Raw genomic sequence first — 15,253 nt, forward strand, 5'->3', positions numbered from 1 at the left:
GGGAGGCACCAGGGCTGCACACCATGGGGTGTGGGAATGGGTAGTGGGGACAGGTCTGTGCCTTAATCTCTCTGTTGGTGCCAGCAAGCTGATAACAGCCCATAGGAAAGACTTAGGGGGACCTCAGAAATAGTTTAGAAAGTTGTATTTTTAAAACATTTCATCTATTTGTGTGTGGGAGGGGTGCATGTGTGTGTGCATACGTGTGTATATGTGTGTGTATGTCTGTGTGTGCATGTACATGTGTGTGTGTGTGTGTGTGTGTGTGTGTGTGTACACACACCCATGGAGGTCCTGTGATAACTTATGGGAGTTGGTTCTCTCCTTCCACCATGTGTGTCCCAGAGATAGAACTCAGGTCACCAGTCTGGGCAGCAAGTGTCTTTACACACTGAGCTGTCTCGCTAGCCCCATAACTACGCCAGTGCAAACAACAGTCTAGTGAAAAAGACAGAGGGTGTGAAGTGGTGAAGTAGGTTATACAGAAAAGGGCTTCGAGTCTCCTTGTCTGATTCTCGGTCCCTAGAATGGTTGGTACCAGGGCTTGTACCCCAGTCCTCCACCTAACAGCTGGAGAAATGGAGTCAAGAGAGATAGGGATCTCCAGGACTCATGGAGAGATCACAGAAGAGGGAAGCCTGCTGCCCAGAGATCTGGACTCCGTGTCTAGTATTCTACCTGTGAGTGTCAGTATTTGTTCTGTCTACCTGTATTTTTAGAAGAGAAAACATCAGGCCATTCATGGCTCTCCCACCGTATTTAGCAGTAGGCTGGCTCGCAGAGGCACTTAGACGGCATGTGGATGTGTGGCAAGGGGAGAGATTGTGGATATCCGGTTTGAGCATGCCTAAAAGGCTGGAGATATGGCTCAGCGGTTAAGAGCACTCACTGCCTGCTCTTCCAAAGGTCCCGAGTTCAATTCCCAACAACCACACGGTGGCTCACAACTATCTGTAATGAGATCTGGTGCCCTCTTGAGGAAGAAACCTGGTCAGTCATCCTCATCAACTTAGACCATGAAATCCAATATGGGCAAGTTCAACAGAACCGCCATATACGGGCTGCCCATGTATGCTTCAGCATTGCCAGGGCATACATTTCATTCATTCACTATAACCACTGCCCAGACTAAGCTGAATCTACAGATGGGACTAAGTCATTGTCCTTCTGGGTAACATGGGTAGCAAGTGGGGGACATAGGGATTGGCACAGATCAATCCAATGCTAAAACTTTGCTTTTTAGCATAGATGGATCAAGCTGTCTCTACACAGCTGGATAGCTAATTTGGGGTGTCAGAATTAAGCGCCTCCATAAAGAAAGGTAGAGAGTAGATTGTCCTAATTTATGACTTGCATTCCTTTTCTGTTATAGCTGTCTGGGCCTCCACATCATGAACAGCACCCCAGGAGACATGAGAGATGCTCCTGCCCCCAGCCACCGGCAGTGTCTCCTGCCCTCTGTGGCTCACACTCCCTCTGTCACCGAGGTGACGCCAGCTAAGAAGATAACCTTCCTCAAGCGGGGGGATTCCCGATTTGCTGGGGTCCGCCTGGCTGTTCACCAGCGCACTTTTAAGACCTTCAGCGCCCTCATGGACGAGCTGTCTCAGCGTGTGCCTCTGTCCTTCGGTGTGCGCTCTGTCACCACACCCCGGGGCTTACATGGCCTCAGCGCCCTGGAACAGCTGCAAGATGGCGGCTGCTACCTCTGCTCTGATAAGAAGCCCCTGAAAACTCCCAGAGAGCCAGGCCAGCTGCAAAGGAAAAGCCCCTCTGCTGGGCAGTCACGGGGTTTTGAAGGTGGGCATGAAGCTCCAGAAATAGCCTCTTCCTGGAAGGGTTCCGTGGCCCCGAGGAGGCTGACACTGGTGAAGAATGGGAATCCTAGATGCCAGCAGACGGTGGTTGTCAGTCACAGGAACACCAGAAACCTGAAGGCCTTCCTCAGCAAAGCCTCCGAGCTGCTGCGCTTCCCTGTGAAGCAGGTGTACACAGCCAGTGGGAAGAAGGTAGGCTGTGGGGCAGGAATTACCTTTGGAATCTGGGTCAAAATGCATAGATGGACCAGTAAGTCATCCTTGATTGCCCACTGCTAACTAAAGGTGTAGAATGTGGAGACATTGAGTCAAATCTGTTAACCAAGCAACAATCATCATCAGGCCTGGGGGGATAGCTTGCCAGGCCAGCACGAGGACCTGAGTCAGAAACACACACACAGGCACACACAAACACAGACTCGGACATGGACTCCTTACTCAAAGCTCCCATTAGTAAGCACTTAGTATGTAACAGGCTCTGAGCATTGCACATACTCCTCATTTGTTATACAATCCTCTCAACAGTGTATTTCCATGTGAGTTCAGGGCAGGAAACAGATCACTCGGGGTCCCCTAGGCATTGAGAAATGTAATGCAGGGTATTGGGGGCAGGTCTGGAAAGCTGGAGTATGGGACCAGGGTTGGGGTGACAGAGATGGCTCACGACATACTGCAGGTCCTCGTGCCTTTTCTGGAAGCACTGTGAATGCTGAGTTCAAGAACTCATTGGTGGTGCTGACAGCCAACCTTGGGATTCTCACGTGCGCACAGCAACCTCAGAGGCGGGATGAGGTGGTGTCTACCGAACAGTTTCCTTCTCAGTCTTGATCAAAGGCACGCAGGGGAGGAAGAATACAGCCACACTCAATCCTGACTGCAAAGCCTAGGAAGTGTAGCTGGTACCTTTCTAGGTCTTGCAGAAGATGAATCTCTGACAAAGGCAGGCATTTTGGGAAACCGAGCTAGGCTGATCTAGTTCCACCTCCCCACCACCTGGTCCTGTATCTGCTTAGCCCTGGGGCCTCCCTCCCAGAGTCAGAATTGTATTTACTAACCAGGTGTGGTGGCGCATGCCTAGAATTCCAGCACTGGGGAAACAGAGGCGAGAGCTTTGCACACTGGAGACTAGCCTGACCTGAGAGATACAGAGTCTAGGGCAGTCTCAAGAAACAAAACAAAAGCATATATGCTTTCAGTCCCAAGCCACATCATCTCTGTGCTGTCTGTCTTCTAGTTTGGTTACAAGCCCACTTTGCTATCCTCTCTCAAAATCTATCCAAAGTCAGTAGCCCCCATAATTCTTTGCATAAAGTAGTATAAGAAATCAAAAGCAAAAGCCAGGAATTTGGTTATCTTACATCTCTCCGAGAGCTGTGAAGAAAGCCAGGCAATCTCCCACAAGGCTCTTGTTAGTGTTCACATTGTCCCTTCTACTCCTTGTCTAGTGTTCTTTCCACCTTCTGTTGGCCCTTCTGCTGATGGTGGTTATACATCCGATGGAGTGACTGAACCATGATGCTGGCAGGCTGGGTCCTCTGAGGCCCTTCTTATATAGAGCTGCTGGGGTCTTTTGTTACCTTGTCTTGCTGTACATGGCAGTCACACAGGGCTTCCAACAAGGGTGTCCCCATTGTGAACAGCAACCAGACATGCCCTTGGTAATCATAACCCGTTAACCATCCTACACAGGAACCCTCCTGCTGCCTGTTGGTTCATTAGCTTGGGGTGCCCCATGACTGTCTTAACTTCTAGTTTCATGGAACGTTCTCCCCTGGGTCCTGAGTCTACTAAACCAGCAAAGCTCAAAGCTGATAGGAAGAGAAGTAACATATACGTCTGAGCCACAGATGTGCCAATGCCAAGGTGTGGTGACACGTGCCTGTGATCCCAGCGCTCAGGAGATGGAAGCAAGAGAATTGCATGTTGGGAACCAGTCTGGGCGACACAGAATTCTAGGGTGGTCTCAAGAAACAAAACAGAAGCAAAAGCATCGTATTTACTTTCTGCCCCAAGCCACATCATCTCCACGCTGTCTTCTAGTGAGAATGGGAGTCACTCTCATCCCTGGGTGTCTGTGGTCCATAGAAAGGCGAAGCAGTTCACATCACTTGCCTTGGAAATGCATATCACATCCTATAGGAACACAGCTCAACCTCATAAAGGGGAGCCTCCCAGCTGGTTCCCAATTGGAATCTTCCATAGAACAGTCACCCCACTCTTACACGTTATAGGGGTGATGGGGCATATGTCTACAAAGTGAATTCTTATTGCTTTTGGTTTGAGATAGGGTCTCACTATGTATCCCTGGCTAGCCTGAAACTCGCTATGTATTCCAGGCTGGCCTAGAACTCACAGATATCCACCTGTCTCTGCCTCTCAAGTGGTACAATCAAAGGTATACAAGCACTATACCCAGATACACAGTAAATTCTATTGACTTTAGCCCACTGCCTCCTATCTTCTGCCATGATGCCAGCCCTCTTCCTGGCTTGTACTAGCGTTAAGTGGGCATTCTGTAAGCCCATGATGGAGATGCTAAAAAGAATGGATGAGGACCATCTTTAACCAAAAAAAAAAGTCTGTTTTGTTCCAGTGAATACAAACTGCCCCCAACAGGTGTCCTCATTACATAACAGCAGCCAGCAGGGGTGTCAAAGGGGCTTGGTTTGATTAGCTTCCCACCAGGCACCTGGTATCCACTGAGCGGGCCAATCTGTCCATGAAATAATCAACCTTTGGTGACCACTTACCATGGACAAGAATGTCCTCACCCACCAGCCAGTCGTGGGCAGCCTTTGGGAGCTGCTTCTCTAGATTTCTTTGCCACCAACCCTCCAATCTTGGTCCTTCTGAGTCCTTGACTCTCAAATGGAGTTCCTAGCCATTGTTCCTTCTGTGAATCAAATCCAGTGATTCCCTGGACAGCCTTCCCACATCCTTCATGGCTCCTGAGTGGGTCTGAAATCCAAGAGCCCTTGGTACTCCACTGCCTCCTCAGCATTGGAAGCTACAGTTGTGAGATGGAATAGCAATCTACCCAAAGAAGAAATGTACCTTGAATTTGAAAGGTACAGTGGGCCTTCCTAATGAACTGGGCTGAATGGCAGAGTACACACGATGTGTGTGATTGGGGGGAGGGGATATGATATGTGTCCCTTGGATGGTTACTAAGGAGCATGATTGCTCACTCATGTGTGTGTGTGTTTGCAAGAAACTGTCTTCCAGATTGGCTAGATCACTTTTCATCCCCATGGGCCATGAGTGACAGGTCCTGATGTCCCACCTCCTCGCGTTTGATGTTGTTCGTGTTCTGGGGTTTGATTATTCTAATAGTTCCATGGGGTGTTGTCTCCTTGTTACCGAGCACACCCTTCTAATTTGAAATTATTGAAAAGAGCGCACTGCATATTTTAAAAGCCCCTGATACGGCACACTACCATTCATGAAGTAACACAGGCCTTCAGGTATACAGGGCCTCAGGGGCCAGGGAACTACTTTAAGAGTGAAGTTCTACTTATTGGTGTGATATGCCCTGCTCATCTCTGAGCCAGGAGTTGGTAGAAGCATGTCCTGCTGCTGGGTCTAAGGAAAGGACAGAACTTGAGAATAGTCAGGCTCTCTCGGAAAGCAGGGATTTGCCCTCATTGGCCCACTCGAGCAAAGGCATCTGGCTTGAATTATACAGAAAGTTATCAAATGCTCGAGAGGACTCTATGGGAATGTGATAGGCTGAGAATCAGATCTCCATATGGAAGCTCTGAATGTTTTGTTACAAGCACTTTATAAAATGTATCCTGGGTGGTTGATGTATGGTCCAGGAAGCAGCTTAGGGCTCTTGACCTCCTTTCTATTCAGAGTAAACTGTGGTCACAGGCTCTCAGCTGGTGGAGACAGAGAAAGAGATTCTGCAGGCAGTGGGCTCTCAGACCCTGGCTAGTGAGATGTGGGAACCCAGAATGGTTTATGCAATGGTTAGGAGGGGCTGAGGAGATGAGCTCTTCCTTCCTGGGCCTTCCAGAGTAGAGGGTCTCTGCAGGCCCGGCTCCCAACTCCGTGCTCACCTCTTCCAGGTGGACTCTCTGCAGACACTCCTGGACGGTCCCTCCCTGCTGGTGTGTGCCGGGAATGAGGCCTTCAGACACCTGGAGATGGAAAATGATGGAAGGCACAGGACCAGAACCTTATCTGGTGTGACTGCAAGGAATGGAAGGGGTGAGTCAATTCCGGGCCTTCCTGGCTCTTTCACACTGGACAGTGACCCCACAGGCTTGGTTAGCACCTCCAGATCCATGGAAAAGGTGCTTTGGACAGGTTCGTAGGTCTTCCAGCCACTTTGGGTCTCTCTTGCTTCTTCCTTCTTATATCAGCCTTAGAGCAGAGCATGTCTGGAGACATCTGAGATCACTGTAGGTTTTGACATGGAAATTTGAACTCAACATTTTAGGGTCTAAAGGAACCATTAAGATTCCCATTGGACATACTATAGGGGTGCTGAGCCCTATGAGTTGAGAGAGCATTAAGTCCTTCAGAGTCACACCTGTCTTAGGCAGCAGTGGTGTCTACAACAGGTTACAATGGTTAAAACACACCACAACCATGGCCCATGCATTCAGACATATAGATGCATTAAAAAAAACAGCTCACAGAGGACCAGGGTTCAGGAATCATGTTAAAACATACATTATTTCAAGGGCACAGTTTATAAATGCAGAATAAAATTACAGCAAAACTGTTGGACTGATAATAGAGTTTGGTGAATAAACAGAGGGCTGGCCTTCATGGGACTCCATTGAGAACATGACCAACACCAGTGCCAGAGACACAAAGACAATGTCTGGGCACAATCTAGAAGAGCCACCAGGCTTGCTTGATGCCTTGATGCTTTCTCCTGTCCAGAAATGTTTGTGAGGCCTGTCCTGCTGGAAATAGGTGTATCCCACCAAGTGTAACCCAGGGGGTAAAATAAGACATTCTCAGGATGCCATTCTTCCCTAGGGCTACTTTCCATCACCCGGGCCCCTCCTCTTTTTTTCTGCCTGTGGGGCAGGCTAGACTATCATGAACTGATATGGTATGTTTAGACCTCTCCTGGAAATCTCTTTTCATCCCAAGATCCTGACCATTGTAAAGGGAGATGAGATGGGTCACCATGATACCAGTTTATAGTTTATGGTTAGATCATGGGCAGCAGCTTGATGCCAGGTCAATGAATCCCCACAGTGTGTTTCCATCTCCAACACATAATCTCTTCAGACCCTGATGATTCAGTGCCCATTCAGCAAGCATTAATATGCAGTGAATGTTCTGTGCACGACGCTTTCTGTGCAATGATTCAATTGCTTGCATATAACGAAGCAGTACTAATGAGTTGCAGATTCAGCAACGGCAGGTAGCTGGTGGATTTGGGTTGGATTCACACTCAGTTCTTTCTTAGTGCTCGGAGGAACCCACAGATCCTTCTGGAATGGCTCTGTCCTTGTCTTGCTGCTGCTGCTTTCTCCAGTAACTCAATGCCTTGTTCTCGTTTCTCTTGCTCCATTGCACACCAGGTTGCTGGGGACCAAACGCCAAGCAGAGCGTGATGCACTCAAGGGCCAGGTCTGGCAGCAGGCTGCAGCAGCTTTCCTTGATGTCAGAGAGATCTGGCCCCAGTGGTCATCCAGCATCTGGTCATCAAACCTGGGCAGGGCCTGCTTTGGCCAAGCACCCTCGGGACACACCTGGCCCACCAGGCTCCTTGGTGGCTGCTGATGACGTAGAGAAGAAGGTCTGCATGAATGAAGATGGCAGCCTGTCTGTGGAGATGAAAGTCCGCTTCCAGATTCTGGGCGAGGATACCCTGCGGTGGTCGCAGAGGGTAGGGCATGCCAATGTCTTCGCCCCAGCCAGTGGGGAGGGCCAGGTCCTGAAGGAGGCTGATCCCTTCTGCTGCAAACAGGAGGGCCACCCTTGGGGGTTCTTGACTCATGGGGCCCAGGGCCTGGAGCCCTGTGATGGAAGATACCAGGGAGCTTTTGATATGGACCAGCAATCACAGCCCAACTATGACATTTGGAGGAACCCTCTGACTACCTCTGGGGGTGCAGGTCCAACTCGGAGGAGGAGGAGGGGCCTGTCTAAGCTCTCTGGATTCAGAAGCCACTGGAACCAGACGGCCAATGATAAGAAAGGACATAGCAACAATAGCCCCGTCTCAGGTCCCAGGCACCCTAGAAGTGCCCAGCCAAGCTCCTCCTGTCCCTGGACTTCAGAAGGTGAGACAGACAGTGACACCTTGCATCCAGCCTCCTCAACTTCTTCCCTAAGTGGGGCTGAGCTAGGAGCTGGTAAGGACCGCTGTTTAGAGGACACAGCATCCTGTGGCTTGGGATCTGAGACCCAAGGTATAGAAAAAGCCCTTTCTGATACATCAGTCAGTGCTGAGTCTTATGAGATGTCTAGGGAGTGTCGTGAGCAGCACCACAGAGGCTCAGGCCAGGCGAGGGTCACGGTTTCCCAGGGGCAAGCCACCCAAGGTGACAGGCCCTGTGTTTCTACCCAGAGCCCCTCATCTTTGAGCCACATGCACCTTCAGACAGAGAAGTATACACAGGGCACCACGTACCAGGAGGTCCGAGGTGAGCCTGAGCTGAGGCTGCCCCTGGTTCCAGGCCATTCTGCCTCTCAGGACACACAGAGACACGCTCTCTCAGCTCCTGGTGGTGCCCCAGCCCAACGGAGGCAGAAAAAGCAAAAGAGGCCAGCTGGTATTGTGTGCTTACCTGGTGCCTCTGTCCCTTACCAAGGGGCTCAGAAAGGCCATGCCAGGCAGTGTCACTGTTGCAGGGACACTCAACCCTCACTGGACACAGTCTTGCAAAGGCAAATGCCTGAGGAAGGAGAACAAGCCTACCCAGGAAGCCTAGCACCACGATTTTCTCCACACTCACCCAGTGCTGAGAATGAGGCCTCTGGGGATCTTAAATCACCATTATCCAGTTCTCTTGACTTTCAAGACCCACAAGCCACCAGCATAGCCACCATCCTACCCACGAGTGACTCAGACTGTGCCTCCAGCTTTTGCCATCCTAACACTCGCTCTGCAGAGCCAGCAGGGGACACCGAGTGCCCAGCTCACTCTCCAGCTTCCATACCTGTCCACAGCGGAGAAGTTGGTTACCTGTGGGACAAGGCAGGGACCAACCCTGAGCCTTTCTCAGCCTCTGTTTTGCTGGACAAATGGCCTGAGGGAGAAGATCCAAGGACCCATCAAGATTGCTATGGCCTACAGGTGGCAGCATCCCCTGTCCTCACAGGCCCCAGTGGTCAAACACAGGCCCCCATCTCTGAGGCCTACTGGGGGACCCCAAGCTTCTGCCCAACTCCCCCCCAGGAGCAAACATGTTCCAGAAAGGATCCTACAAGCAGCAATAGCCCCAGCAGTGACCACGGTCAAGCTGATGGTCAGGCAGAGCCCAGAAAGACTCTGTTGGGGAAATCCCCTGGTATCAAGGGAAGCCTTGAGGAAGAGGAAGGGGATGGCAGTGTGACACCCAGTGCTCTACCCTACACCTCTCCCGATGCTGTGGTCCGTGAGTGGCTAGGCAACATCCCAGAAAAGCCGGCACTCATGACATGTGATATGGAAGGCGAGGCCACAAAGGTGGCCAGTGATGGTCCAGAAAGTGCTGAGGAGGACCTTGGCGATGGCTGTTCTCTGAAAGTCCTGAGGGAACTGGCTCAGGCCAGACAGCAACCCCCAGAAGGGGCCACTGATGAGCAGCCAGAGACAACAGGAGACCTCCCTGGGACTGGGTCTGTGTGCTGCAAACCAGGAGGTGATCCCTGCCAAGATGCATCATCAGGTAGAGGAGTCGAGGCCCCTACAGAAGCTGGAATAGAAGAAGGGACCGCTGTGGATCATGGTGTGAGCCTATGTGCACTCCCCAACAGGGTCTCAGCCTCCACACAGATCATGAAGGCCCTGCTGGGCTCCAAGCCAGGCCGGCCCAGCAGTCTCCCAGAGGTCTCCAGCACAGCAGCTCAGAGGCTCAGCTACTCTGCTGGGACCCTCATTGCCTGCCTGGCCAGGCTCCATTTCTTTGATGAGGATCTGGGTCCTCCGGATGGCAATGCAAGGTTTGAAGAGTCTCCCAAGTACAAGGAGATTCTGAGCATCTCCAAGGCCTTGTGGCCTGCGAGTGTGCTTGGGCAAGGCCAGCTGGACATGGACAGTGGCCTCAGAAAGCTTACTTCCCACCAGGCTCTGCTGGGGACCGAGGACTTCACCCCCACCTCCTCCTCTGGTGTAGATGTCAGCAGTGGCTCGGGAGGCTCGGGCGAGGGCAGCGTGCCCTGTGCCACCGCTCCAGACAGGGCAGATTTACCCTTGAAAATCCCCTCACCAAGACCCGATTCCAGGAAGCAGGGGTACCCAGAGGTACCCAGCCATTCCACAGCCTCGCCTGACCCCCAGGTGTGGGCTTACGCCACCAGTGGGGAGGAGTCAAGTAAAAGTGGCAGGGAGCAGACGGGGGACAAGGCTCCAGAACAATCAATGGAAAGCACAGTGCTGGAAGAGGAGGCACAATCCCAAGAGACAGAAGGGAGGCTGCAGGAAGATGGCGTCCATGGGAAAGAGGTTCCACAAGAAAGGGCTGGAGTCTGCAGTCGGGAAATGCTCCAAGCTAGCTCTCAGGATGGGGAGCGCTCACCGGAAGACACCAGAGCATCAAAAGATGAAGAAGGAAGAGATGCTACCTCTGGAGCATTGTGGCCCCTAGATGGGAGAGAGGAACCCGCAGAGACCCCCCACAGCTTCAGTGAGAGCAACTCAAACGTTAGTGAGAGTCAAAAGGTTCCTGTATTGGAGATGGGGTTGGAAGAGATGTCTGGAGTGGCTGCAATGGACTGCAAGCAAGCCTGTATCAAGGCCAGCTCAGGGACCAGGAAGACGAACACACCCACAGCCCACAGGGAATCTCTGGACCCTGACCCAATCTGGGTGTCCAAGCTGCTGAAAAAGATAGAGAAAGACTTCATGGCTCACCTGGCTGGTGCCACAGCAGAACTCCGAGCCCGATGGAACCTTCCTGACGACAGCCTGCTGGACCAGATGGTGACTGAGCTGGAGCAGGATGTGGGCCGACGAATTCAAGCAAGCACTGTCAGGGAAGTGAGGAAGATCCAGAGCCGGGTAGGGAGGATGGTCCCGGAACCACCCAGAGAAGCCCTCAGAGGCCAGACATCGCTGCAAACAGAGCTGCGCAGGCGCCGTCTTCAGGGTCTGCGTAACTTCTCAGCTTTCCCTGGCCAGGGCGCCCTCTCCCTCAGCCTGGAGGATGGGCCCATTCTCAGTACAGCCTTAGGGACCAGCCCAGGTGTGGGGGTCATGAGGGATGAGTTCTGTCCCTGTGAAGTCTGCCTGAAGAAGAAGATGTCCCCTCGATTCCCAAAGGATGCCCCAGCAGCCTCCAGTGCACCTGTCAGAAAGGCCTTTGACCTACAGCAGATTCTACAGAACAAGAAAGGAGACAGGAATGGAGAGGCCATGGAGCTGGCCCCTCAGAAGACAGGGATGGCTGTGCCTCAGGAGGACCCTAGGTCTGTCCAAGGAACTGGTGGGAAGCAGGAGCTTCAGTTGACCGCGGGGCCTGGGGTAGATGAGGGAGGGGAGGGAGAAGGGAGGCCGAGGATGAGAGAAGAGAAGGATCCTGAGTTCTTCAAAGTAGAAGGAGCTGGTTGCCATGGGGCAGGAGAAGATGCAGCCACTGCAAGAGAAAGGGAACTCCACGTCAGTGTTGCACAAGAAAGCCGACAGTTAGAGGAGGGAGGGACCAAGAAGGGAGAAGCCCCGTACCAGAGCTTTAGGGATAGAGAGGCTTCGGAGGCTTCAGGAAGACAGAGTGATGGTGTCCACTCTGTGGATACTCAGGACACTTCCAGAGAAAGACAGCCAGAGGTAGAAGGAGGAAGTCAAGACGAAAAGGAGAATGGTACTTGGGTTAGTTCCGGAGAGGGCCAGAGGAGGGTGGTTTCTGAAAACAACAGCCTAGACCAAGAGGGGGGGCTCCACAAGTGTCACAGAAAGCCAGGCCCCCAGTGCCACCGTGCGGCACTCTGCTCCCGGGCATCATCTTCGGGCAGCTGCCCACAGGTATCTCAGAAGAGCTCAGAAGAAGACCTTTCAAGGGGAGAACTCAAGCACACCAAAGACAAGCACAGTCAGGTCTCACAAGCGGAGAGAAAAGTCACCATGATGTGCTCAGAAAGTTCTTCTGAACAAGAAGTCCCCTCTAGCCCAAGACCTCCAAAGCAGGGGGAAGGAGAAGAAGTCTGTCATGTGGAAGATGAAGGGACAGCTGGAAGTTTGGTTTGTAGTCAACTTGGGGGTAGGTCAGATGGCTTCGGCCAGGACGATCTAGATTTCTAGACATCTAACAATAGGGTAGTGACGAGTCTGAGCAATGCCTGCGTGCTTATATTACCCACATACCCGAGAAAGTCTCGGGCCACTGGGGATGTACAAGGAACATGGACAAAGACAAGAAACTGCGACCCACCCTGGAGCTGCAGGCCTAGCTTCCCAGCTACTCGGGAGGCTAAGGAGTGGACGTAGAAAGCTCAAACCCCGCCTGGGCTATAGAGCAAGTTCAAAAGTCAACCTGGGCAACTTAGACATTGCTTCAGGGCCCGGGACTATAACCCAATGGCAGAGTGCCTGCCTAGCCTATTTGTGGCTTTAGGTTCAACCTTGACAGTGACGACAATGGAAAGGACTTGCCAAGGATAAACCACACCGTGCTGTCCCTGGGAGCCAAACTTCAAGGTCCCTACGCCCAGTGTGAAGTGTTAGCTGTGAGCCTGACGTGTTATCAGACGTCAGCCAGTTCCTCTGTCCACACAGCCCAAGAGCATAGAAGGGTCTGGAGAGACGCCTGGGAGCTTCTGTTTGCGTTGGCTTTTGTGAGGGAGTTGCTTTCTCTCTCACTATTGATCCCCAGTTACTCTCCCCTCGGATCCTCTGGGAACACTTACCTCTTTTGACTTTGAGGTACTTTTTCTCCAGTCTGGAATATATGTGGTGACTCGGCAGATGTGAAATACTTGGGAAAAACAGATACCCTCAGGGTCATGAAATAAAGCTTGTTCTCAGCCCCAATGTTCTAGGTTCTATCTGTCACAATGCCAACTGTTTGTAAGGGGGGAAGCAAAGAGCCAGAAGGAAAAGTGACCTCCCGTCGACCAGGGGTCAGAGACAGCTTTGGCAAGGGACCAGATGCACGGCTCGCCATCCTTTTCTGAATGTTTTGTGGAGCTTGTTCTTTGTATAATATATGCACACTGCTTTCTCAAACCCTTAAATATATAAGGACCTCCTATAAATGAATAAGATAAATGCTTTAAAAGTTTCAAATTCATATTTTAATTCCTGAACAATTTTTCTGGATGGTAATAGAAAAAAAAGAAAAATGTTACTATTCTCTTATCATTGATCTCTTTCTCTCCCCGCCCCCGTATTATATTAATGCTAGTGTACACACCTAGCAAGCTCATGTAGAGTTAGAGGCTGACAATGGAAAGTCTTTTTTTTTTTTTTTTTTGTGGCAGGGACTTTGGAATTTGCTAGCTGACCAAAGTCCCTCAGAATCTGCCTGGCTCTGCCTCCCTAGCCCTGGGCATGAAACACATGCAGCCACTGCTGGCTTTTTAGAGGATTCTGGAGATCCAAACCCAGGCTTGCACAGCTAGCATTACCTGCTGAGCCATCTCCCAAACCCATTCATTTAAAGATGTCTTTCAGATGCTCTTGCCATGTAGCCTGGGCTGGCTCTGTGGCCCAAACCATCCTCAAACTTCAGATTCTATTGCATCCGCCTCTCCAGTACTGGGGCTACATTGAATTGCAGATTCACCTCAGTTTTCCAATTTGTTTCTTTTTTTTTTCTGTTCTTAAAACTTTTTCCAAATTGAGTATAGCAGTGCAGGTTGGGAAATCCAGCACTCAGGAGGCCAGGGTAGGAAAAGCATCATGAATCCAGGGCCAGCGTGGGCTTCACAGTGAGCACTAGGCCATTCTGGGATACATAGCAAAACCTGGGCTCAAAAAAGCAAAACAAAATAAAAACTCACAGCAGTGTTCCCCAGTATTCAGGACTGACCTTCAAAAGCAGAGCTTGGTTGCTGGCTATATGGGCACGCTCAGGATCTCCTTTTCATATGGTACCGTTCTAGATATAGTTGAATACTTACAAAATTAAAACCCCATCTGGGGTTTAGCAAAACCTGTTCCCTATAAATTATATGACTAAGCACACTAATTTTTCTCCTGAGTTCCTAGCTCTTTTGAAAAAGAATTGATTCACATATGTCTTTTGCTGTTGATTTTAAAAACATTCTGTCACTCTTTAAATCTTTTATTACATCCATTTATTTAGTATTTTATAGGGACACTTGGGTGCCACAGTGTGTGTGTGTGTGTGTGTGTGTGTGTGTGTGTGTGTGTGTGTGTGTAGGTCAGTGGGTTACTTTATGGAGTTGCTTCTCTCCTTCCTCCATGTGTGCTTTGGAGCTCATACTCAGGTCCTCAAGCTTGGCGACAGGTGTCTTTCCTTGCCAAGTCACCTCGCTGGCCCTGTTTATTATTTTTGATATTTAAAACTTAAATGCCTTCTATCCACATCCTTCCATAGTGGGCCTTTGTTGGTATTCTGTTTCAGTAGGGGACTCCTTAGTGGGAAACAAAAATTTCTGGATCTCGTCCACTTCCCTGTTCTTAATCATGAGCCACATCCAGATTTGTCACTCATGGTATCACTGGTGGTAGCTATCTGATGCCAAAGGGAGGTGGGTCTGCATGTTCATGGTCACGATTCCACTGGGGAAGACGTCTGTATAAAATCTGACATGTTCTAATATTTCTGTGAGATGTCCCTTAAGGTTTTTAACAGTAATTTTATAAGCACACACATGCATACATGCATTCACCTTTTTATATATTTGGGGTCCAGTGCTCCTGGAAGCTGAACCGGTTCCCAACAGTCAATCAGCAAGTTGTTGATACTGACACTGGGTGGAAAGTCTGAATGACCACACTCTAGGAAGCCACTTGTCAATCAGAGGGGAGAACTGGCCAGTCACTAGCAGTCCCTCTCTCCCAGCAGATTGCATGGTGGCCTAGGTGCGATCAGGTGTCCGGGCGTGGCAGCGTGCACAGTAGCCCATCTCTCATCACTACCAGCTGTCAGGAAGCATCCAGAATATACCTCATCTCTGATATGAGGTCTCCAGCCATCACCAAGAGGTGTCCCAATGCCTCCCCAATGCCATCAACAGCCAGCCTTACCCTCCGCTGACCTGAACCTCATCAAGAGCAGACAGGGACTGCCAAGATGGCTCAGTGGGTAAAGGTGCTCGCTGCCAAGTCTGAGGTCCTGAGCTTGGTCCCCAGAACACAC

At 50.8% G+C, this 15,253-nt stretch overlaps 1 protein-coding gene across 1 annotated transcript; it reads left to right on the forward strand.

Annotated features, from left to right (window-relative positions):
- The first annotated feature begins 1,391 nt into the window (after positions 1–1,391).
- Positions 1,392–12,333, forward strand: Rp1l1 (RP1 like 1). Its single transcript, XM_075949950.1, has 3 exons — positions 1,392–2,009; positions 5,888–6,029; positions 7,367–12,333. Exons 1-3 carry the CDS (start codon positions 1,392–1,394, stop codon positions 12,226–12,228), a joined length of 5,622 nt encoding a protein of 1,873 aa, XP_075806065.1. The 3' UTR covers positions 12,229–12,333.
- The last annotated feature ends 2,920 nt before the right edge of the window (positions 12,334–15,253 follow it).

This window comes from Microtus pennsylvanicus, chromosome 15 (assembly GCF_037038515.1).
Source record: "Microtus pennsylvanicus isolate mMicPen1 chromosome 15, mMicPen1.hap1, whole genome shotgun sequence".
NCBI lineage: Eukaryota > Metazoa > Chordata > Mammalia > Rodentia > Cricetidae > Microtus > Microtus pennsylvanicus.

Bases quoted from the DNA above. Each gene is read 5' to 3' on its own strand.
- Rp1l1 (XM_075949950.1), top strand. From the start codon at position 1,392: ATGAACAGCACCCCAGGAGACATGAGAGATGCTCCTGCCCCCAGCCAC. The intron at 2,010-5,887 runs GTAGGCTGTGGG...CACCTCTTCCAG, and splicing joins ACACAGCCAGTGGGAAGAAG to GTGGACTCTCTGCAGACACT. The intron at 6,030-7,366 runs GTGAGTCAATTC...ATTGCACACCAG, and splicing joins GACTGCAAGGAATGGAAGGG to GTTGCTGGGGACCAAACGCC.